The sequence below is a fragment of the Simochromis diagramma genome, unplaced genomic scaffold (assembly GCF_900408965.1).
Source record: "Simochromis diagramma unplaced genomic scaffold, fSimDia1.1 OVJJ01000656.1, whole genome shotgun sequence".
NCBI lineage: Eukaryota > Metazoa > Chordata > Actinopteri > Cichliformes > Cichlidae > Simochromis > Simochromis diagramma.
The window spans coordinates 2,988,221-3,013,205 of NW_024387038.1; the positions used below are offsets into that span (position 1 = coordinate 2,988,221).

At 40.5% G+C, this 24,985-nt stretch overlaps 1 protein-coding gene and 1 long non-coding RNA gene across 9 annotated transcripts in view; one reads left to right on the top strand and one right to left on the bottom strand.

Moving 5' to 3' along the window:
- Nucleotides 1–1,868: 1,868 nt before the first annotated feature.
- LOC120741025 lies at nucleotides 1,869–5,554 on the top strand. Of its 2 annotated transcripts, XR_005697538.1 has the most exons (4): nucleotides 1,869–2,018; nucleotides 3,406–3,442; nucleotides 4,069–4,164; nucleotides 4,895–5,554. It is a non-coding gene; the product is annotated as an uncharacterized LOC120741025 (long non-coding RNA). The 2 variants fall into 2 exon arrangements; XR_005697537.1 differs by lacking the exon at nucleotides 1,869–2,018 and having other exon boundaries at nucleotides 2,933–3,442.
- Nucleotides 5,555–21,611: 16,057 nt separating this feature from the next.
- The window catches only part of LOC120741012 (ubiquitin carboxyl-terminal hydrolase 21-like), a 52,663-nt gene continuing 49,289 nt past the window's right edge, over nucleotides 21,612–24,985 (bottom strand). For 5 of the 7 annotated variants that reach the window (XM_040043603.1, XM_040043601.1, XM_040043602.1 and 2 more), the window contains 5 exons: nucleotides 24,785–24,916; nucleotides 24,569–24,697; nucleotides 24,405–24,442; nucleotides 24,277–24,329; nucleotides 21,612–24,173 (listed from right to left, as the gene is read on the bottom strand). In XM_040043603.1, coding sequence (XP_039899537.1) covers nucleotides 22,603–24,173; nucleotides 24,277–24,329; nucleotides 24,405–24,442; nucleotides 24,569–24,697; nucleotides 24,785–24,916 — 1,923 coding nt within the window. In that variant the 3' untranslated portion in view covers nucleotides 21,612–22,602. The other 2 variants (XM_040043605.1, XM_040043604.1) reach the window with 2 other exon arrangements.

Here is a 24,985-nt window from a genome sequence, read left to right on the forward strand (position 1 = left end):
TCGCCCGCTGCATTGATCAGATTTTAGAAGAGTGGGCTGTAGGGAAAGAGAAGGTGCTGCTCGTTGTAACCAATAACGGGGCCAACATCGTCAAGGCCGTACGGCTTCTTCAGAATCGCAGGCAAACTGATGATACCAATGGTTGTCAGGATGAGCAAAGAGCTGCTGGAGAGGGCCAAGATGAAATGTGGATGGAGTCTGAGTCAGAGGAGTCAGACACGGAGTGTGAGGAACGTGGAGATTTTGGTGAGTGTTTTTATAGGAGCAAACACATTACATGAGTAAAAAGAAAAAAAAATGACAAACAGTTGCATTAATCAACAGCATTTACAGCTATAATGGTAGAGTTTCCTAGACAATTTTCTGATGCATGTGAATATATAGAAGAAATCTACTTTGTCTCATTTACTGTAGCTATATTGCAGACAGCATATATGCTACAGAGAGGCTGGAAATGGAAACTAGCTGTAGCTGGTAAAGGTTCACTATGTTTTTATGAACGAAAGTTCCCCAATTTTTTTAGCATTGCAATGCTGTTTATGCTTTATTCACATAAAAGGCTGCCCACATTATTTGACTCACAATCCCCAGTAAAAGCTTTAATCAGTGCTTCTGCTGTGATCCTACTCATAGCTATGGGGATAACACTATTAAGAAATAAAATGTATTGAAACAGGTCTGCTTACTTAAGAGACCTGCAGCACAGAGTTAATGTCCATAGTTTACGAAATAGTTTTTTTATTAAATCAAATCAGTGGACCCAGGTGCAGACATTCTAAAACTCAAACTTAACTGATGATGAGCTGTTTATTAAGGCAGACAGAACAGTACAAAATAAAAAGGCAAAAATAATGCAAACTAAGCAATAACCTAAACTGGGTAAACTAGAGAGGAAGCACGAACTATGAAAAACCCTGGCGAACAGAAAAACAAACAAAACTCTAAAGATGGCAATGATGATGAGCATATATATATATGACAACCTGAACGCAGGACTTGGCATGGGAACAACACAGACGATCCGACAAAGACTGAATGAGAACGCACAGACTAAATACACACAGGAGGCTAATGAGAGAAGTGGGAGCACATGGGGGACAGCTGACACACATGAACATAACAACGTCACAGTGGAAGAGTAAAACTAAACACGATGAACACAAGAACACCAGACCTCTTCAAAATAAAACAGGAAACATGAGACGCAGACATGACAACCTGAACTAGACAACGTAAGACACAGACATGAAACACATGAAGGGCAAGGGAGACTTAACATGGGTGGAAGACAAGGGGAATCTAATAACAAAGAACTATAACAACCTAGGCATGATAAAAAAAATGATCTTAGAAAACCTGAAGGGCTTAAACATAAACTAAAACTCAAAACTCTGGGTCAAAAGACCCAGGATCATGACATCAAGTGGAAATATAACAAAATTTTTAGACTATTGATTCTATGTTTGTAATGTTTACACATTTTACAATTGTCTGCTTTGTGTTTTTTAAGACCTTGAGCTGCAAGAAAACTGGTAGATGCTGCAAGAAAATCATCAGTGGCAAATAAAGAAATGATCAAAAGGTGTGGCAAAACTCTGATCTGGGATTGTACCACTCGTTGGAACAGTACTTTTGACATGATGAAACAACTGCTAGAAACCAGAGCTGAACTAAACCAACTGCTTGAGCAGCTGGAGATGGATACACTTCACTGTAAACCCCAACAGTCTACCTGACTTATAAAGTTTGTGGATATAACAATTAAAATTCCTCACAAAGTTGAAACAACTTAAAACTTCTGTTCGTTTAACGATTCAAAACAGTTATAATTGTACATGGCTTAGAAGCTAAGAGTAAATACTGCTTTCTTAATTATGATTTTTGAGTAAATGTTTTTTTCCGAGCTCCGCACGTGTACGTCATGACGTCTTCTCTCTAACCTGAACGACGTTGACAGAAAATTCTGTTCAATATGGCTGCCCTTCTCGAGCGACTGGAGAACACATTTGGAGAAACTTGTAAGTAAAACGGAACCTTCGTTATGTTTATTTTTTCCATAAAAAAAGCAAGTATATTAATATGTTGCAGCCAATAACTTGTTTTCGAATGCGCTGTTGTGTTAAAAAGCACAGACCCAGGTGGTGAATAGTTGTTCGCTGTTGTTCGCGCTCTTTTTCAAACATAGATTATGTCGTCAGTTTTAACCGATTAAAACACAGTTTTACTAAGAATCACACATAAAGAAAGGGTCTTAGTGATATTTTAACGACCCCTTGCCAACGCAAGAAAGTTGGCGTTTTTACAACAGCAGCCTCATTGTTTGGCAGGGTTTTTTTTTTCTTTTCTTCTCATTAGCATCATTCAAAAGTGACTTAGCTAGCAGTGGCAACTTCTATCTAAAACAATTGAAATATAGCAAGGTGTTGTATATTTAGTGCGCTGATAAGGTTTAATATTTTTTTTTCCTTCCAAGGCTGAAGACCAAAGACAAAAAGACAGAAGAAAAAAAAAAAAATTCAGACTGCAATTAATTTCAGGTGGAGACAGTAAACACAGGCAAGTTGAAAGATCTATTGAAGAGTCCTTTCTTCATGGCCATTAAAACATTTTTAGGTTAAAAGACCTGTGTCATGAATCGCTGTGCGGCAGGCAGGGGTTGGACCCAAAATGCAGGACTCAGACTCAGGGGATGAACTCAAAATCACAGCTTTAATTGCTGGTCACAGAAAACGAGCATACAAAACTAAACTGGGAAAATATAAACTCACAGCTTGCAGCGAGGCACACGAGGAAACACACAGCTTGAGGGACGACACAGCACTGACTCAGAGAAACACAGGGTTTAAATACAATGGGAAGTAACGAGGGGAATGAGACACAGAAGGAGAGCACAGCTGGGAGAAATCAGAACTGACGAGACAAGGGAGCAAAGTAGGATACACTCACATGAGACACAGACCTTCAAAGTAAAACAGGAATTAGCACAGATGCAAACTAGACTAGGGGAGACAGAGCAACTAAGAAACACAGAGGGCAGCTACCAAATACTCAGAACTAAACAGAATACAAGAACACCAAACTAAGACACTACACTAAAGAACAAGCTGGGACAACAAAGAGAACTAAGAACATAATACAAAAAACTCAGAGGCACAAGAAACTCAAAACACTGGGTCACTGACCCAGGACCGTGACAACCTGTTTTTTTTTTAAAATCATGCCCTGGCTTTGTCACACTGAATCATGTTGAAAAGATCTATTTTCATGGCTCCCCCCATTACCATTTCCTTGTACTTCTTTCTACCAGTCTATTTTATTTTGTGACATTAACATCTTAAATGTACCCCTAATTATTAATAGCTGTGTTAGTATTTATAATGCTTTTTTTTTTTTTATCATGTGCAGATCTACCAAGGGTCAGTGGCACAGTTCACCTTTTGTGGTAAGTTATAACACTTCATATGTGGTCACATAAGTAAGTTGTTTCATCAGTTGTTCAGTTCTTATAAAATGTTGTATAATTGTACCAAATCACTGAGGATACATCCAATGTGTAAATCACAATCAACAATTTTACTGTGATATTCGCTCGTGTTTAGAGAATCTCCATTATCTTTGTTACTGAGTTTCCATTTTTGTAGGGCCAAATTTGTATTAAAAATTAATATTTTCATATGATGTGAAATGACTCAATCATTTCTAATTTTTAGAAGAAACCATTCATTAAGTCCCTTAAGGTGAAGATTTCATATATTGATAATGATAAAATTAACACAAATTAAAAGTTTCACTGATAAACACACAATTTTTCCTTGCTTTGAACCCCATGTTCTATATAGATTACAGCTCTGATCTGGAGAACACTATTTTAAAATACTGTGTAGGGTTTTTGTCAAATGATTAAGAAACAGACTCTCTGTCACAAGAGACAGAAAGGTTGTATCTTAAAAGAAAAGTCTCCAAAATTTAGTAGAGTCTGATGTCATGCAGTTTCATAAACATGTATTCTCCCCAAAGAATGACACCTGAAAACTTTGCGTTAAATGAACTTTTCTTTTCCCTTTTTAGGAGGCGCCTGATATCAACGTGAAACGCACTGCAGTACTTCGTGCCCTTCCTGTATACCTGCGGGAGGAGGACCCAGAATTCTTTTAGACATGTAATGTAGGTGTATTTTTGCATTACTTAAATTCTGCCAGTAAGATAAAATGCTATGGATTTTTTTAAATACAATTTGTACAAACAAAATACCCTCTCTTTAGAAAACCCTCACACACACACACACACAGGTCAGGAGCAGGGCACAGGCGTATCACAGCACTATGGCTATGCTGCAGGTGGCCCAAAAACCAGGCTGAAGTCAAGATTTAGTTTCTTTTTGAGATAAAGTCATGAAATAAAAAATTACTTTTTTTTTTTAGAAAAATAACAAAAATACAAATTATGTAATGCAAGAAGCTAACACGTTAATGTACATTTTTCAAAAAAAGTAGAGTACCCTAACTCGTTACAAAGTAACCCACTACACTGCTGAATGTTTTGCTAGATTACAGGTCATGCTTGTCACATTCTCTCAAACCAACCTTACTTATTTAATTGGAGCGATCGTGGCTCAAGAGTTGGCAGTTCATCTTGTAATCAGAAGGTTGCCGGTTCGAGCCCTGGCTCCAACAGTCTCGGTCGTTGTGTCCTTGGGCAAGACACTTCACCCGTTGCCTACTGGTGGTGGTCAGAGGGCCCGCTGGTGCCAGTGTCCGGCAGCCTCGCCTCTGTCAGTTCGCCCCAGGGTGGCTGTGGCTACAATGTAGCTGCCATCACCAGTGTGTGGATGACTGAATGTGTAAAGCGCTATACAAATACAGGCCATTTACCATTGATACTGTGTCTATTCCAGGTGGATGCATTGGATGAGTCGACCCTCATTGACACTCCAGTTGCCCTTCTCACTGTGGTTACCGACAGCGCTTCCCAGTCCAGTCCATTTTACTTCCTCAAGCATGGCTGTTGTGGTGAAAGGCGATTAGGTGATGCGTGATATTCCCAGATTTGCAAATGCATTTGCTTTATTGTTTGGTTTGATCTATGCTCTGCATTTAGACTACCCCAGGAAGCTGGTTCACACATTTGCCTTTGTCCAAAATATCTTCATGGGGCTTGATGACGGCAAACCCCTGAAACCCCTGCCTACATGCTCTTAAGGAATATAAGGCAATGTTTGTTAGGACACGCACTCTGTTACTGAGCACTTTGTTTGAAGCACTTTAAGCACTTTAAGTTTACTACAGGCTTTGGGTGGATTTAACTCCATCAGTTTACCTAATTTTCCTATACTTGACTGCCTTATCTGGTTATTTGGAAGCTGATCGTCTTTGTACCCATTTTAAAAAATTGTTTTTCATTTCTATTTAAAAAAAAGTGATTAGTATTTGACTTTTTGTTTTGCATTTTTGTGTATTTTGAGAAAGATCCAATTAGGACTGATGTCGTCCTTTGTGATTTTATAAAAAGATAAATGTTCTACACAGAATTTATAATGCTCACTTTATGGTGCCGATGTCCATGTTAGTTGTTTTATAAAAACATTTGTGATCTTTTTAAATTTTCATGAAAAAATGTTAAATAAACAAAATGTAAAGTAACTGAATTTCCGTACTTTTTTTTTTTTTAGTAGTCTACACTCAAACATTGAAACATAAATATCTTTTAATTAATAATCAGATAATTTGAGTTTAGGTTGTAATATAATTGCATTGTGTTGCATCAAAATAATAAACTATAAGAAACACAAAAATATTGAAATTAAAGTATACAGTCTTTGAGTAAAGTTCAATTAATAAAATATAAAATATAATTTTAAATTTTTAGGTTAACAATAAATACAAATTTTGAGTACCCCATACTTAGAAGATATGAGTTTTTGTACTTAAATCTTTTGAGGTAATCAGTTTCCACAAAAGTTTTAAGTTCAGTCAACTTGTTCGGGTTTACAGTGTTCTCATAAGTGATTGGACCAAAATGGAGAACTTTGTCAAGCTGTTTGAACCTTTTGCCATTCATACAGACCCAGCTTCAGAGTGACAGCCAGTCACTCTCACAAGTAGTGTCATGTCTGCTCAACCTTGAGGCACATCTGCTGACGAGTCCTTTTAGGAATCTTTGCTTAACTTGTACCGAATTCTTTAGCTCAAGTGCTTCTGAAATCTTTAAGAGAACGGTTTGTTGGTATTCTTAATCCTGATTCCACACAGTTTGATGCTACACCAGCAGGAACCTGCCTGCTGGATCCAAATGTTTCACAGATTCTTCAGTCACCAGATACAGCATCACTGATGAAAGCAGCAAAGTCCTTTGTGCAGAACCTGCCAGCTCAGTATAACTCAGACACTACTTTTCAGGATGATGTTAACACTGCAGAGCCCACTGAAACTGTAACAGGGGTCCCTCCTCATGTCCTTCAGAAATACCGCTTCCTTGCGTCTCGTATAGAGCTCAACTTGTCATGTGTAAATCAAGATGGTCTGTTAACTGAGATGGAGAAGTACATCACTGAGGTCAAACAGGGTGTGTTTAATGAGACACCGCTGCATTTCTGGAAAGCAAGTAAGACTGTCTATCTTACTGTCTGTCTGTCTATCCAAAACTTGCCCCTGTAGCTTTAGATCTTGTTAGTGCCACATCTCTGGAGCAGCAAGTTTTCCTAAAGATCAACAACATATTGTTACTTGACTGATGTACCCTGATGTACCTCTCCTTTTCCATCCATCCGCACATGCACACTTGCAGTTCAGTTCAGTTCAGTGTTTGTTGGTTTTTTGCTTTTTTTAAAAAATGTTTTACTAATGTATAACTAAACACTTAAAAGTTACTCATGATGGCTTGGCTTTTGCGTTGTGTTGTGTTATTGTATTGCTAGTCAGTTGCATTGTTTTATCACAGCTGTAACACCTGCATTGAATGTTGGGCTTCCTAATGTTTAAATTAAATTTCATCCAAGTTACTTTAGAGTTGGTTAAGCTCTGTTTATCTACACTACCTGCTTTGCAGATGCTGTGGTAATTGTGTCTACTAAATTTTTCTTAATTACAAAGCCATATATATTTTATAGTTGTCTGGTATCAATGTTTGTTTATCTGCCCTAAATTAAATTTTTTTTTTTAAAAACAACCCATAGGTTCCCCATAGGTGGGAATGTGGGTTGTCTGTCTCTATGTGTTAGCCCTGCGACAGACTGGTGACCTGTCCAGGGTGCAGGGTATGGTAGCTGGAATAGCAACATACCCAAGGATAAGCAGAAGAGAATGACTGATATGATGAAACTGGGATTTTGTTACATTTAATTATTTCCATTTTTTTAACAGTCTTGTTCCTGGTATGTAGCTCATATTACAAACAAGACTAAAACTATAACTATAACTAATAAAAACTAAACTGAAATGAAGGATTTTCAAAAAAAAAATAAAAACTAAACTAAACTGCCAAACAAATGGTAAAAACTAATTAAAACTGATATAGAATTGAAAATCTGAAGTCAAAACTAAATAAAAATAAAAACTAATGAAAATTGCAAAACTATTAAAACCTTGCAGTGGTTCTGTATGTTGTTATGACAGTGCTTCATGTTACCTATGTACGAACGTTCATCTTGGCTGCTAATAAAACGGCTGGCATACAATTACAGTGGACTGGTTATTATAAGCAAACCTACATGATGTCAGAAGTGGGATATTCACAATATGATATCTTTATTGCCGCTGCCCACAGTGACAAAAATGCTAAAACTAAGTCCTCCTCAACCTGGCGGGACCAGATGCCATTGAAAGAGAGCGATCATTCACGTATGCCCCCGCAGTCATATCAACTGAAGGCGTAGCAGAAGTCCCCGTGGAGTCGAGGGAAAACCCCACATGTCTAACCCAGATATATTGGTCAACCCAGAGACCAATGTCATAATGGAGAGGCATAACTTTAACCAAAGACAACGGAAACCATGTGAAACCATTGAAGCATATATGAGCACATTAAAGAACATGGCAGCTTTGGTGCATTACAAGACGAGCTAATCAGAGACAGATCAGTGTGTTGGATAACCAGTTCCCTGCTTAAAGAGACGTTCCCTGCTTAAAGAGACAGAACTCACACTTGCCAAATTGGCACGTATACGCCAAATAAGCAAGCTCACAGATCAACATAGCAGAGCCCTCTCTACACCAAAACATATTACATCTCCTAATGTGGATGTTGTACAGTTTAAACATGGCAAGTTCAAGAGGAAAACAAATAAAACCCTAATAAACATTCAAAATTGCAGAAACTGTGGAGGTTCACATCCAGCCAAATGGGAGCAATGTCCTGCTTTTGGACAACAATGTCACATCTGCAAAAAATACAATCATTACAAAAAACAATCCAGAGCAGCAAAACCACATCAAAGAGGCAAACCAGTGAACCAGATTTCAGAGGATACTGATTCAGACAGCGATGAGATATTTTGCATTGAGCACCTAACAATGGAGGGTGAGAACAATCACAAAAAAAGGATACTGCACAGTCAAAGTTTTTGACAAGACCCTCAAACTAAAAGTAGACAGTGCAACGTAATCTCATTGGACACTTACGGAGACGTCTGCAAAAATGAAACCCTACACAAGTCACAAAAACAGGTAAATCTTGTTGCTTTCAGAGGCATGAAGATCAAGTCCAGAGGCACGGTTACTCTCAAGTGCAAGCTAGCTGGACAGTTATATGACCTGCAATTTCAAGTTGTAAAACACGATGTGCAATCCATTCTCAGATTAAAGGACAGAGTACGAATGAAACTGGTTAGTTTCAGCAAGTAAATCTACCATGTTGACACTGATCAAAATGAGACATTAGCACAGAAAGCGTTTCACGAACACGCAGACCTGTTTAAAGATGAAATTGGTGACTTACCTGTAATCTGCTCAATGAAACTCACTCCAAACATGTCACCTGTTGTCAACCCTTCAAGGCACGTTCCTGTTCCCATGCAGAAATGTGTTAAATAGGAACTTCAAAGAATGCAGGTCTTGGGAGTAATTGAACCGGTGGAGGAGCCCACAGATCTTGGGTATCCAACATGGTCACAACACAAAAAAAGATACCAAGGAAGTTCGTATCTGCAAGGGATCTGAACAAGGCACTAATGCGACCTTACCATCCCATCCGAACTCTGGAGGAAGTAGCTGCTCAGATGTCTGGAGCAACCATCTTTTCAGTTCTGGATGCGAAGAGCTTCTTCTGGCAAATCAAACTAGATCCTGCCTGATTTCTTCACACCACATTTGCAACACCTTTTGGCAGATTCAAATTCTTGAGGATGCCCTTTGGTATCAACACCGCTTCTGAAGTCTTCCAGAGAGTGATGGAACAGATTCACACAATATCCATGCACAGTGATTATGGATGACATCCTAGTGAGAGGAAAAGGAATAGAGGAGTATGACAAAAAGTCTTGGAGCAGGCCTGTTATGACCCGGGTCATTTGTTGCAGTACGGTGTTGTTATTGTTTGTATTTGTATTCAGTGACGCTCGTTATGCAAGTTTCCAGGTGGAGGCCGCCCATTGGTGGAGGAAGGAACGAGGCCAGCTACAAAAGGGGTTGGACTGGGCCGGCGAGAAGACTTCCTGGTTTCCCGTGAGCTGTGTGTCTGGGGACCGTCGTGGCGTGTGACTGCGCGGGGCTGCAATATAAATGTTGAGAAAGGGTTGTACCTGGGCCTGGTAGCTGTAGGGGTGGGAAGCCGTTTTCTTTTATTCCCCTCTTTTCTCCTGTTTCGGGTAGGGAGAGGGGTGGTGGTGCCGACGGAGTACCGACCCCAGGTTTTGAGTCTGGCCCATGAGCATCATCTGTCGGGCCACCTGGGGATTAAAAAAAACATATGACCGAGTGCTTCGTTATTTTTTTTGGCCGGGGCTTAAGTCTGATGTGGCGTGTTATTGTCAGTCCTGCCATGTGTGCCAGGTGTCGGGTAAGCCCAATCAGGTCATTCCACCCGCCCCGTTACATCCAATTCCTGCAATAGGGGAGCCCTTCGAGCATGTTATTGTGGACTGTGTAGGGCCTTTACCGAAAACTAAGGCGGGTTACCAGTATGTACTTACCATAATGTGTGCGGCCACACGGTTTCCAGAAGCTATTCCCCTGCGATCGCTTAGGGCTAAGGCCGTGGTGAAAGCCCTAGTGCAGTTCTTTTCTACATTTGGGTTACCGAAGTACATTCAGACCGATCAGGGCTCTAATTTCCTGTCGGGGGTTTTTGCTCAGGTGATGACTGAGTTGTCGGTTAAGCACCGGGTGTCTAGTGCTTATCACCCAGAAACGCAGGGGGCATTGGAGCGATTCCATCAGACCCTGAAGGCCATGTTGCGGAAGTACTGCTTTGAAACTGATTCCGAATGGGATGTGGGCCTGCCGTTATTGCTGTTTTCCATTCGAGAGACCACACAAGAGTCCCTGGGTTTTAGCCCGGCGGAGTTGGTTTTTGGGCACACCATGCGTGGACCCCTACGTCTGCTCCAGGAGGGGTGGCTCGCGCAGCCAGACCAGCCGCGGCCCGTGCACAATGTGCTTGATTATGTAAGTTCGTTTAGGGAGAGGCTGCACGCTGCATGTGAGTTAGCGCGCAGGTCGCTTTCCGGTGCTCGGGAGAAGATGAAGGAGAGGTATGATAGGAAGACCCTCAAGCGCACCTTTTTGCCTGGTGAGCGTGTTTTAGTTTTCCTACCCCTTGTGGGTTCATGTCTTCAAGCTCGTTTTAGTGGTCCTTATGAGATCGAGCGCCAAGTTAGTGACACAGATTACCTGATTAAAACCCCGGATAGGCGGAAGAAGTCCCGGGTTTGTCATGTTAATATGCTCAAGAAATATGTGGACCGGAGCCAGAGTCAGACTAACTTGGTTTCCCCTGTTGTGACGGTGGGTTCACCCTCCTACCAACCCGAGGTGGATGGGTTGCGTGAACACCAGGGATCAAGCTCAGGGGCCCGCTTGGAGAATTCTAAGATCTTGGAGGACCTTGAGGCTCATTTGCTTTATTTGGATGAGCCCCACAGGCAGGACATTTACAATCTGATCTGTGGTCACGTTGTGCTCTTTAGTGACAAGCCGACTCAAACCACTATGCTTGAGCATGATATAGATGTTGGCGACCACCGGCCCATTAAGCAGCATGCCTATCGGGTCAATCCCGGAAAGCGGGCGATCATGAAAAAGGAGGTGGAATACCTGTTGGAGAATGGTTTTGTGGTGCCCAGCTTCAGTCCATGGAGCTCTCCTACCCTCTTGGTGCCTAAATCTGATCAAACCCCACGTTTTTGTAATGATTATCGCAAAGTAAATGCCATCACTAAACCAGACTCTTTTCCGCTCCCCCATATGGATGACTGTGTTGATAGGGTGGGTTCAGCCAAATTTGTCACCAAGCTAGATCTTTTGAAAGGTTATTGGCAGGTGCCCCTGTCGCAACGGGCGGCGGAAATTTCAGCTTTTGTGACACCAGACCATTTCCTGCAATACACGGTGATGCCGTTTGGGTTGAGAAATGCTCCCGCCACGTTTCAAAGGCTGATGAACACGGTGCTACTGGGTGTTCATGGATGTGAGGTCTACTTAGATGATATTGTGGTTTACTCGCTGACCTGGTTAGAGCACATGGAGACGCTACGGGAGGTTTTTGCCCGGTTGAAGGGTGCCTGTTTGACAGTAAATCTTGCCAAATGCGAGTTTGGCAAAGCTGTGGTTACCTACCTGGGGAAGCAGGTGGGACAGGGGCAGGTACGCCCTCTCATGGTCAAAGTCCAGGCCGTTTTGGATTTCCCTGTACCAACTACGCGGCGTCAGCTTCGCCGTTTTTTGGGAATGTGTGGCTACTATCGAGGGTTCTGCAAAAATTTCGCCACCGTGGTTATTCCCTTGACGGCGCTGACAAGTCCGTCGCGCCTGTTTTTGTGGAACTCTGATTGTCAGGATGCCTTTGACTCAGCCAAAGCCCTGTTATGCAGTGCCCCAGTGTTAGGTGCCCCTGACTTCACTCGTGTGTTCAAGTTAGAGGTGGATGCCAGTGCGCATGGTGCGGGTGCTGTACTTCTGCAGGAGCATGACCAGGGTATTGATCACCCAGTGTGTTACTTCTCGAGAAAATTCAATAAACATCAGATGAATTATAGTACCATCGAGAAGGAAACTTTAGCGTTACTCTTGGCCCTCCAACATTTTGAGGTGTATGTCAGTTCCAGCCCGGCCCCAACTGTTGTTTATATGGACCACAACCCCTTGGTTTTCCTTTCTCGCATGAGGAATAACAACCAGCGCCTCATGCGTTGGTCTTTGTTACTGCAGACAAGTAAAACTCAGACTGAATCCAAAAAAGTGCAAGTTCAGACTCAAAGAAGTGAGCTATGTGGGACACATATTCACCGATGAAGGACTAAAAGCAGATCCAACTAAAATTACAGCAATCAATGAAATGCCACCACCAGAGGACAAGACGTTTCTCCAACGTCTCCTGGGAATGATCAATTACCTGGGAAAGTTTATCCAGAACTTAAGTGAACTGTCAGCACCACTTCATCAGCTGTTTCACAAGGACGTGATGTGGAGCTGGACTCAACATCAGCAGGATTCTTTCAACAAACCTAAAGCATACATCACCAGCTCACGAGTACTTCAATACTATGACATGCGCAAAACAGTGACTCTCACATGTGATGCTTCCCAGCATGGTCTAGGAGCTGCATGGCTCCTGGATGACAAACCTGCATCATGAACTTTAACTCAAACAGAGAGAAGGTACGCTCAAATAGAGAAGGATTTACTAGCTGTAGTGTTTGCATGTTATAGGTTTTATGACTACATCTACGGAAAACCAGTGGTAATTGAAACTGACCACCAGCCTTAGGTAACAACCCAAAACAAACCTTTCCACACAGTTCCGGCACGGCTACAACGCATGATGCTATGATTACGAAATTTCAACCTGACTCTCGTATACAAGAAAGGCAAACGCCTTACATTGCAGACACACTCTCTCACACACCAGAGCTGGATGAGCAACCAACACGACTTCGAGGTAATGTCACTTTAGCTCTCCAAGACAAGAGCTTGCTGAACACACCTCAAAGGATGCTACTCTACAGACACTTGCTTGTTACATCCAGCATGGGTGGCCAAAACAAGTGAGTAGTGTACCCATAGAAATCAAACCATTGTTCAGTTACCATGATGAACTAATCATCGATGTGACAAAGTGGGTGAGAAGACCATTTGTCTATATTCTTAGTTAACATTCTTGTTTTGATTCAACCATATTTCACATGTAATCTGCAATAGGCAAACATCTACTATCCCGGGTTTGTTTATGTTTTGCACTTTTACAGATTATATCATATAACATCTTGGTTTAAATCAATTCCTACAAGTTTGTTAAGTTAACATGTTCTTTATTTCAACTGTTAATTTGTATTGTTTAGAACTTACCTTACCTACCTGTCTTCCAGAAACAAAAGGAGGAAATGTAGTTTTACTTCCTGCTTTATACCTTCTGGGTTCATCTGAGGTCACAGGAAGAGACCAAGTGCAGAAGGGGAAGAACTCTTATAATTTAATAAAGTTGATTTTTAGAGGGTTTATGAAGAATTAGATTTATTGTTGTAATATGTATTGATTACACCACAGAGTTTATGTTGCCAGTAAAGAGGAGTAGTAGAGGTTTGAATATAATCATGTTCATCTTACCTACCTACTGAATGGAATAGTCCAGAGGAGGAATTGTTTGATTAAGTGGACTATTTAAGCAGAAGAACTCAGGTGTTTCAAGAGAGAAAGGTTCAGGTCAGTGTAGCTGTGTGCAGTTTGACCTTAATTTCCATTAATTTAATTTAAGTTCAGTTATGTTTATTTGAATTGAGTTAATTATAGAGTTGAGTTTCTTATTTGTTTCTTTGTAAATATTGTTTGGGCCACAAAATGATGAATAAATCACTTGCTACACTGGACAGCATCAGTCTCCTGCACTTCTTTGACCGCTTAAGTCGAGTCCTACCACATTTGGTGGCAGCAGCAGTGGGTTTCCAGGCCAATTAAGGAGTGGAGAAGATGTCTACCCGAGCAAAGAGGGGGCTTGTTCCAGAATGTGAAGCAGATGATTTACAAGATGGCAGCGACCAACAAGGGGCAATAAGTGGCCGTATTGCTGGACAAGAGAATGTGGCTGAATTGTCCAAACTTTTGCAAACTCTGATGCAACAGCAGGCTGAACGCGATTCTAAACTGGAGCAAGAGCACAAGCGCCAGGACGATAGATGGAGGCAAATCCAGCATCAGTTTGCCCAGCTTCAACAGCAGGTGCAGCATGGCAATCTAGAGCATCCGTAACTTGAAGTACAAGCATCTACATCGGCTTCTTTGAGAGCACCTACTCCAGAACCATCTGCCAGTACACAAGAATCAAATAGGCTTGACTTGGAGCCGGTACATCAACGCAGTGAGGCACAGCTTTCAACACTGGTGAGACATTCAGGCTGGAAGGGGCCAAAAATGCAACCTTATAATGAAGGTGAGGACATTGAACATTATTTAATCACCTTTGAAAGAATTGCTCATGCTTGCCAGTGGCCGTGAGATGAGTGGGCTCTTCACCTAGCACCACTGCTAGCTGGTAAAGCACGTTACGCTTATGTAGCCATGGATATTGATGACACTATGGACTATGCAAAAGTAAAGTGTGCTGTCTTGCAGAAGTATGAAATAAGTGTTGACACCGATCGTATGAGGTTTTGCTCTAGTACCTTTGGAGCAGAGGAAACACCAAGGGAGCTGCAGGTCCGCCTAAAGGAGTTGTACATCAAGTGGATGAATCCTGAAACAAAGACAATGGATCAAATCGGAGACGCCATCATCATGGAACAGTTTCTCAAGGTTCTGAATCCTGATCTTCGGACGTGGGTTAAGGAACGTAACCCAAAGACTTCCAAGGAAGCAGCAGAAGCTTTCTTAGCAGCTCGTCGACCATCAAAAGACTTCACACTAGTTAAGTCAAATTCCAACATGCCATTGAAAAAGTTAGGTGGTGGAACTGACTTGAAAGTTAAGCACACAAGACAGAACTGGTATAACTCAGATCCTGCCAGATCTGAGAAAAAAAATAAAACCAATAAAGCATGTCATTTGTGTGGTCAAATAGGTCATCTTAAAGCTCAGTGTACAAAGATGTCTGTTAGTAAAAATTACATGTGTTCTGCTAGACAAACTAAAGTCAGTGAGAATCACAAAAATGAAATTGAATGCCAGTAACGTGAACCATCAACTGGGGTATTTGTTGAAGACAAACCCTGTGTAGCTCTCTGGTTAGACAAGACAGTCTTCCTAGGGATGTGATCTTTTCAGGAGCAACAGTGGATGTGTGCTGTATTCATGGTGATAAGGTATCATACCCAGTTGCTGAAGTTGCAATTGAAGTAGAAGGCCAGTGTTACACTCTTTCAGTGGGAGTGCTGCAAACTCTGCCACCACTCAAGTGGTGTTGGGCCATGATCTCCCAGTACTCACAGAGCTAATAGCCAAGCATTCCTGTCAGACTGAAACCGTTGAAAGTTTGTTGGCAGTCACAAGGTCAAAAGCTAAGGAGCAACAGGTTAATGCTTTGGGTTGGGATGAATTACCTTTTGCAAATGAGGATGCGCCATTGGACGAGTCTAGTACTCATTCTAAACCAAAAAAGAGCAAGAGACAGAGAAGACATGAAAAGGTAAAGGGAACAAAAGTAGCTGAACACATTTTAGATCCTTTAAAGACTGAGTCTCTCCCCAGTGCTAGTCAGGTTGCTAGGCTTCAGAAAGAGGATCTAACACTAAAACCATTGTTTTCTAAATGTGTTCCAGAGTCAACTAGAGTTGAGGGAAGGCAGGAAGTGTTTGTGGTTAAGGGAGATTTGTTGTATCGCCGTAGCAAGATTGGTGACCAGTTGGTGATCCCCCAGAGTTTGAGATCTACCATTTTGAAAATGAGTCATTCGATTCCCTGGGCAGGACATTTGGGACAATCTAAAACATTTTCTAGAATGATTCCCAGATTTTACTGGCCCCAACAGTTCATTGATATGGTACAATACTGTAAAGCTTGCCCACAGTGCTAGTTAACAGCTCCAGGCAGGAAAGCAGATAGAGCTCCGCTTATCAGTATGCCCATCATTGATACACCCTTTTCACGCATTGCCATGGACATTGTTGGCCCACTAGAACAGAGTAAAGCAGGTCATAAGTACATACTTGTAGTTTGTGACTATGCCACAAAATAGCCTGAAGCCTTCCCCCTGAAGAAAATAAAGGCTCGTCAGATTGTTAACTGCCTGATTCAGTTGTTTTCCAGAGTAGGTATCCCAAAAGAAATCATCACAGATCAGGGGACCAATTTCACTTCTAAGATGCTCAAAGAAGTATACAGTTTGTTAATTCAATTCAATTCAATTCAATTTTATTTATATAGCGCCAAATCACAACAAAAGTCGCCTCAAGACGCTTCATAGATACAGAGAAAAACCCAACAATCATATGACCCCCTATGAGTAAGCACTTTGGCGACAGTGGGAAGGAAAAACTCCCTTTTAACAGGAAGAAACCTCCGGCAGAACCAGGCTCAGGGAGGGGCAGGGCCATCTGCTGCGACCGGTTGGGGTGAGAGAAGGAAGACAGGATAAAAGACATGCTGTGGAAGAGAGACAGAGGTTAATAACAGATATGATTCAATGCAGAGAGGTCTATTAATACATAGTGAGTGAGAAAGGTGACTGGAAACTCAATGCATCATGGGAATCCCCCGGCAGCCTATGTCTATTGCAGCATAACTAAGGGAGGATTCAGGGTCACCTGGTCCAGCCCTAACTATATGCTTTAGCAAAAAGGAAAGTTTTAAGCCTAATCTTAAAAGTAGAGATAGTGTCTGTCTCCCAAATCCAAACTGGAAGCTGGTTCCACAGAAGAGGGGCCTGAAAACTGAAGGCTCTCCCTCCCGTTCTACTTTTAAATACTCTAGGAACAACAAGTAGGCCTGCAGAGCGAGAGCAAAGTGCTCTTATGCGGGTGATATGGTACTACAAGGTCATTAAGATAAGATGGGGCCTGATTATTTAAGACCTTGTATGTGAGGAGCAGGATTTTGAATTCAATTCTGGACTTAACAGAAAGCCAATGAAGGGAAGCCAAAACAGGAGAAATATGCTCTCTCTTTCTAGTCCCTGTCAGTACTCTTGCTGCAGCATTTTGGATTAGCTGAAGGCTTTTCAGTGAGTTTTTTGGACATCCTGATAATAATGAATTACAGTAGTCAGGGTTAGGGATCCAGGGTGTCAAGACCAGTCCCTATCACCAACAGACCGATGGCCTTGTGGAGCGATTTAACAAGACCTTAAAATCAATGCTCAGGAAATTTGTGAATGAAACAGGGTCAGATTGGGACCAATGGCTCCCATTTTTGTTATTTGCCTACCGAGAGGTTCCACAAAGTTCTACTGGGTTTTCACCATTCCAGCTACTTTATGGGCACCCTGTCAGAGGTCCAATGGATGTTCTGAAAGAAGCTTGGGAGGGTTCGATGTCAGAGCAGAGGTTTAGTGAACTCTCACATGTCCTCAAAATGAGAGACAAGCTAGAACATTTCCAAGAACTTGCTAATAACAATCTGGCCCATGCGCAACAGTGGCAAAAACAAAGATATGACAAAGTGTCAAGAAGAAGAGTCTTCCGTGAGGGACAGAAAGTTCTTCAACTGTTGCCAACTTCTGAGAGCAGTCTTCTTGCAAAGTGGCAGGGGCCATATGAAATCACAAAGAAGACAGGCCCAGTCACATATGAGCTTCATTTGCCAGCTCGTCGAAAGAATCAAGTGTTCCACGTCAATCTTTTGAAAGAGTGGACTGACCAGCCACAGGACTCAACATCTATGTGGCCATGTACAGTTGTGGATGAGGAAGATCCTCAGGAGCAGTACTTCCCTTCTTCAGCTGTCAAAACTGTGTTTCCAGACTTAAACCATCTGCCTTTGGAAAGATGTCAGGAGGTGCAATCCCTTATGACCAAGAAACTCTTCAGTCTAAAGCCAGGTTGTACACACCTCATTGAACACAAAATCACTTTGCATTCTCCAGACCAAAGGCCAATTAGAGATACCACTTGCCGTATCCCAACTAAGCTATTGCCTGAGTTGAAAAGTGAGCTGGAGGAGATGCTGGCTGCAGGAATCATTGAGCCATCGCACAGTGAGTGGTGTAGCCCTGTTGTGCTTGTACCAAAGAAAGATGATCCTAAGCTTTGATTTTGTGTAAACTTTTCTAAGTTAAATTCTGTGTCTGCTTTTGATCCTTATCCAATGCCGAGGGTTGATGAACTAATTGATCGTTTGGGAAATGCTAAATTTCTGACTACCCTTGACCTCTGTAAAGGTTATTGGCAGGTTCCCTTGACAGACTCATTTAAGGACTTAACAACATTCAGAGTGCCAAGTGGACTGTTTAGATTCACAGTGATGCCCTTTGGTTTGCATGGAGCACCAGCTACATTCCAAAGGTTGGTGGATTGAGTGTTGAAGGGTGCAGAACAATATGCAGCGGCCTACATTGATGACATTGTTGTTTACAGTGGTACATGGGAAGATCATCTGAAACATCTTGCTGATGTGTTTCGACGTATCACGAATGCTGGACTTGTCATAAATGCCAAGAAATGCCACATCGCCCGAAATCATATTTCCACTAAGGATGCGGTTCAATTGCCAGACAATTTGCGGGCCATTTCAGACTTTTTGCGCGCGGCATCTGTTAAAGTACTGCAGAAGTTTGAGGAAAGGTTCATTTTTACAACCATTTCCTCCCCAGAGTGGCACTCCTGCTGCAGCCTCCCCTACTGCATGTGTTGACCATCGATGCGTCGAACATTGCTGTGGGCGGAGGGTCGTAAATTTACCACATACGTTGATGACAAACAGGATGCAGGATGGCACTGGCCTGGTCTGTCACAGAAAAATTGTTTACATCAGAGCGCTTGCCAGGCTTAATCCAAGTATCCAATATGTGTGACTATGATCATGGTTTTAGGTTCATTAACGCACAACCTAACCACATGAAACTGCGTTACAGCTGCGATGCTCTGCAGCAGCTCCTTTAGTCATTCCCACTCTGCGTTCTGACCACATGACCACTGATGCGCTTATTTTCTTTGGGTGCACTTGATTCTTGCCTCTAGACATCCTGACGCCAAGTCGGAGCAGGGAATTTGAACAATGCCTAATCATCCAGGTAAGGAAATCCCCAAAAGTAGATTTTCTTCATCTGGATGTAGCATTTTCAGTCAAAGAAATGTATCGTCACTTATCCAAGTGACTTCTTCAGTCTGAAGAGTTTATAAAGAGATAGTTGCTGTATCAGATAAATACATATTGATATGAACAGTTGTTCTCTTTTTTGTACCTCTAAACAGGCACAATTATCTGTCTTGTAAAAATGATACTGTCCAAAACATGGGCTCCATCCCTCCTTTTACCTCCAGTTCTCTCTCTCTCCTTCTCCTGTCTCCTTCTGTCACTGGCAGACTTCCCAGTAATCATGCCCTCTGGCTGCAGTGCACAAGAACTATGCTAGTTAGTCATCTCCTAGTTTTTCTCACAGTAATTAAAAACTGGTTTCTTCTTTTTACCTTTGCCTGATTAGCCAGTTTCGTCAGTTACGTTAAGTTTTTTACAAAGACTTAAGGAGCATGCTAAGACTTTTCTGAATTCTTTTACAGTGGGCGAGAGAAAGCATTGAACCCCTTTTGAATTTTCTATATTTTTATAGAAATATGACAAGTCTAACCACATAAAGTTTATGGGAAAAAATGATAATCACAGAAGTAGTTTAAACAAGCTAAATTTATTCTGAACTTTTCTCTGAAAACAATAAAAACAATCATATGGTACAGGCTGGACACTAATTAATGTAACATATAAGGTTTAGCATATTTCTTTGACCCGATACATTCAACAGTAGAAGTGCCATCAGTATATAGAAAGTTGTTAAATGAAGAAAGACCACATCCGTCTGTCTACAGAAATCAAGTGAGGTCATTCAACCTGGATAAAGACTCAGCAGTGTCTTAATAAAATCACTGGTTGATTTTGGTATTTTCAGCCTGACTCCTAAGGTAGTTGAAGGCAAAGGTATTTATATGTTTAAAGACTAGTTTCCTGGTGCAGCATATTCTTTAAAAGTATTCACGACAAGATATCAGCTGACAGGATTTTTGGAATGGCTGAGGATATTACTACAAAACTGTGCATTATAAAGCAGCATTAAACTCTTTATACATGACTCAGTGAATAGTTTCAGTTCAATGGAGGGAATATAGTCACATTATAAACACCTGTTCTCTTTAGTCTTTTTTCAACTTTAATGGGAAAAGACATATATATTGCATGCTTGCATTATCTTTTAAAGGGAAGATCTCCCCTTAAGGCTTTCTCCCCATATGATTTGTTTCTGACTTGTCGAACGATCCTAAAACAATCAACCTTCTTTTTTAATTTTTCTTTGCAAAGAACAATTTGTGAAATTTGTGAAACAGCAATACAGAGTACAGCAGCAGTCTGCATTGTAGTTGACAAAGAATACCAACAAGCATAATATAATTTATAGAAACAAGTTGTCTAGCTGCCATGGTTATAGAATACAATCAGAACATTCTGTACAGACAAATATATCTTGTAACATGACAGTATCAAGCATTTTGTCTTGCCATAAGAACAAAATTACAAAATACAGATTATTGTGTCAATGTGTGATAATTGTGTTGTCCAACTGTGCCCACATGTCTTAGACATTTAATTGATAACTGGAGGTAACCTGTCAGCTCATCACAATCTCTTAGTGAATTGGATCAGGTGGCAGGTGGAAGTCTTACCTAAATGCATAGTGAGGGTGTGCTAGAAGCATCTGGTAGAGGCCCTTGTCTGTCAGATTGTCAATTCCCACCTGTGGCAGAACTTTGATATCATTCTGAAGGCTGAGAACACTGATTTCAAACCATATTCTCCACCTCTATTGCTGAGGTTGCTAAACTAAGCTTCACTGCATCCATGGTAGCAATGCCTGAACCAAAGGGCAGACACAATAGGTGAAGGGAGTCCTGAAGCTGAAGGAGTCCTGACAAGCACGGTTGGCCTGTGGGACTCAAAAGGTACCTGCAGGCCAAGCACAACGTGGCTCTGGAAGTTTCTGAAACAAAAAACTTGGAGGAGTTCAGTGAAGCTGTGAAGTAAGACTTTTGGTTTGCCTTAAGGCAATTCTGGAAATCCATCAGGTGAGTCAGGAGGGTGAAGTGGCTTTGTGCTCACAATGTATAAAGGGAGCACTTTTACTATCAGGCCAATTGTTGTGGCCTGATAGTCCTGTGGTTGGTCAATAATGAATAGAGAGTATTAAGTTAAGTTGTTTGTTTGTGTCACCTGATACGTCCTGTTACAGTGCTTGCACTGTTGTGGACTGACAGATGCACAGAACTGGATCTTGTAAAACAGGGACAAAGAGTGTTGAAACAGTGAAATGGTAAAATATCACTCAGAGAACAATTAAAACGACTATTTATTTATAGTTAAAATATAGTATTTGCAGCATAGATTCAAAGAAATTACATGGGTAGAGCTTGAAGTGGAGACATTTTCACACAGTTTACTGTGATCCAGTGTTTGACAGGTTTCTCAACCTGAGTCATATTATAAAAACAATCTTCTCTAACCTAAGTAATTTTTCCCCAAAACTAGTTTTTTTTTTAGTTTTTTTAATGTGTATTAAATACTGAGTGGTTACAGGTGAACGTCATAAGTCCTAACACTGTGACCAAACAAATATGTCTTCAGACTTCTACAGTACAAACAGTAAAACTAAAAACATACTAATATGTAGAATCTCCATGTGAAATTATCCTCCTAATACAGATTCATAGAAAAAACATTTCTACACTATTTTGAATAAGTTGAATTAGAAATCAGTAAACATAAAGAAAAAAAAAACAAATATAAAATTTCAAAAACTTTATGAATAACAATTTTTTGTAATCGGTTCATTTAAACTGAAGCTCTTCAGGCCCTTGATCAGGAAATAATACATGTTACATGATAACAATGGAGCAAAGTTAACCAAAATGAATAAAGTAAACTTCATTACCAATACCAACATAAAATACACCAAAAAAAAAAAAAGAAATACAGAACAACAATACAAAAGGAACCAATTTTACAGCATTTCACATGATTCCAGCTGATCTCTGATTAATACATTAAAAATCTGAAAATCACTTTAAAACTAAATACAGTAGAAACTTCTGGTAAAATAACATTTCATGTTGTGTTATACTATTTCAGGCTCTGAGCTCTGATCACTCTTATTTACACCACATCTTGTTTCTCACTCTCATGCTGTATTCCTGTATAAATCTCTTTTGCCACATTTTTCTTGTTACTGTTTTCTATTTTTCCACTATCATTTTCATTACTAGATGTAATACTCACACTTAAATTCTGAAAAGTGTAAAGTTCACCTTTCTTTGAGTCATATCCTTCATCATTTACTACTATTACTGCTATTTTGTCTCCAACAAAAGCTTCTTAACCCACAGCTTTGTATAATTTCAGAGTCCTCCTGTGTTCTGCTCTGAGCAACATTATCTAGTGGCACACTGTACTCATCTTTTCCACTCTCCCCACAGTATGGTTTTGGTATTTCTTTTGTTTGCTCTCTTTCAACTTCCTCATCATGTTTTTGTTTTCCTGTGTGATCTCCAGTCTCTTGTTGATCTACATCTCCTGGAATTTGTTGACAATCTCTCTTTAGTTCCATTTTTATTAACTCTTCATGGCCAATAACCTCTACAGAATGAAATTCAACTTGTGGCGACCTCTGGCCCTTTTGCTTAGAAGTGCTAATTCCATGATCATATCGGGCTAATGTTGTTTTGTAATAGGCGTAGATTTGTGAATCATTTGGTCTTGATAGTCCATATTTTATTATCTCTTTCTGCTGCTCTTGTTTTGTTTCTGAAATATTACTATATATGAATGCCTCTTCATGCCCTTCATGTTTTTGTTTATGTTCATTAGCCTCGCTGTTGTTTTTAAATTGTTTTCCAAAGCATGGTGGCTCATTTAGATTTAATTTTTTAAACTTACAGAGCATGTCATTTACATCCTCTGCCGTTTTTTGTGTCTGTGTGTTTTTGCTTCTGTGAATGTTAATTCTCTGATCTTCCTTCTCTGAACCTATACCTCCCATGTCTTCACCAACACTTGTAGGTCTGCTGTGTGACTGATTAACCCTTAGTTTGTGCTGATTTTCTATGGTCTGTCTTTCCACCCCTTCATCTCCCACTTTTTGCCCCTGATTGTGTTGTTCTTTGCTTTGACTGTCATCAGCTAATAGATAGCTATACTTGTTTTTTCCACTCTCACAAAAGTCTCTTTTTGTTTTATCTCTTCTTTGTGCAGCTTCACCATCTGTCTCACCATGTTTATCATTTTTCTTTTGTGATTCATCATACTCTGACATGTTCTGCTTACCTTCATCCAACTTTCCATTGCTTTGAAACATATTAGAGTCTTTATGCATTACAGACCTGCTATTCTTAGCTGCTGTTTTACTTCTATTAGCTTCATCTATGCTTTCACTGTCTACCATCATCTTCATGTCCTTATCTATTAGTTTGTACTTTCTCATTTTTTCATTTTGTTCCACTTTCAGACTGTGTTGGTTATCCTGGTGATCACTGCATTTTCTGGGTTTTAAATTTGCTTCATGCTGATGCTGAACATCATTCTTGTGCTCATCAGACTCCTGATTATCAGTTTTTCTTTTCTTTGTAGTTTGGCCACTGCCTTCATTGTCTACATGTTTTATGTCTTTGTTTTTCCTGTTTCCTGTCTTTTCTTTCTCCTTTTCCTGTTTACTTTTATCTTTATTCTCTACATCATTCATTATCATCTCCTGATCATTTCTCTGTATGTCCACAAGGTTATGGTCCATGTCTGCTGCCTCATCTTCATCTCTTCCTTTGGTCTTTACAACCTGTTCTTTTTGTTCACAGGTTGAAGCTCCACCAATGGGTGCCTCACCGATGTGTTGTGTGTCTGCAGCATGCACTGGAAATGAAATCAAAACTGTCAAAATCATTTCAAACTGCCAGTGTGATACAATTATTCACAGACTCATCAGTAAGTTCATCAGAAATGTTTCCCATCTTACTTTTCTTTCTCCTGTAGAACAGAAGATAAGCACTACTGGATCTAGTAAGAGCACTGTAAAAGTAAAGTAGGGTCAGTTTAATATTCAGTAAATGTTTGTTTTGGAAGAAAATTCAGATAAAAACTTACGTTTTATTTCTTTCCTGCTGGAATGGTCCTTCTGGAAGCTGTTAATAAAAAAGAATACAAAGGTGATCATCTATAGGCTAAATACGTTTTTCTATCAAGCACAAAACTGCATCAATTTGTGTTAAAGTATTCATGTCTTGGGAAGCAAAATCAATCAAGCTAACCGGTGTGACACAGGTATCATTGAAGTTGTACCATCTGTCATCATCCTGAGATTTGATTGTTACGGTGTAATGTCCAGATCTCAAGTCACCAAAGTGCTCGACAAATGCATAAAGCTCATAGGTCTGGTTCTGATAATGGGTAAAAAAAAGAGATATATTAGTATCAGGAATCAGAAAATAAAAAGTAATGACAACATAATGAAATATTCAGTATACCTCTGGTATTTGTAGGGTGTCAGGAACTGTGACTGCTCGTTTTATCTTCACATGTTCTTGGTATCGATAGTCAAACTTAAATCTCTTCAACAGCAGCGTCAAAACTTCTGGATGATGCCTCATTTCCAATTTCTAATTGAAACACAGACACAGTATTCTTTTATGTTTTTATAAAAAAGCTGGTTTTACATTATTATCTTT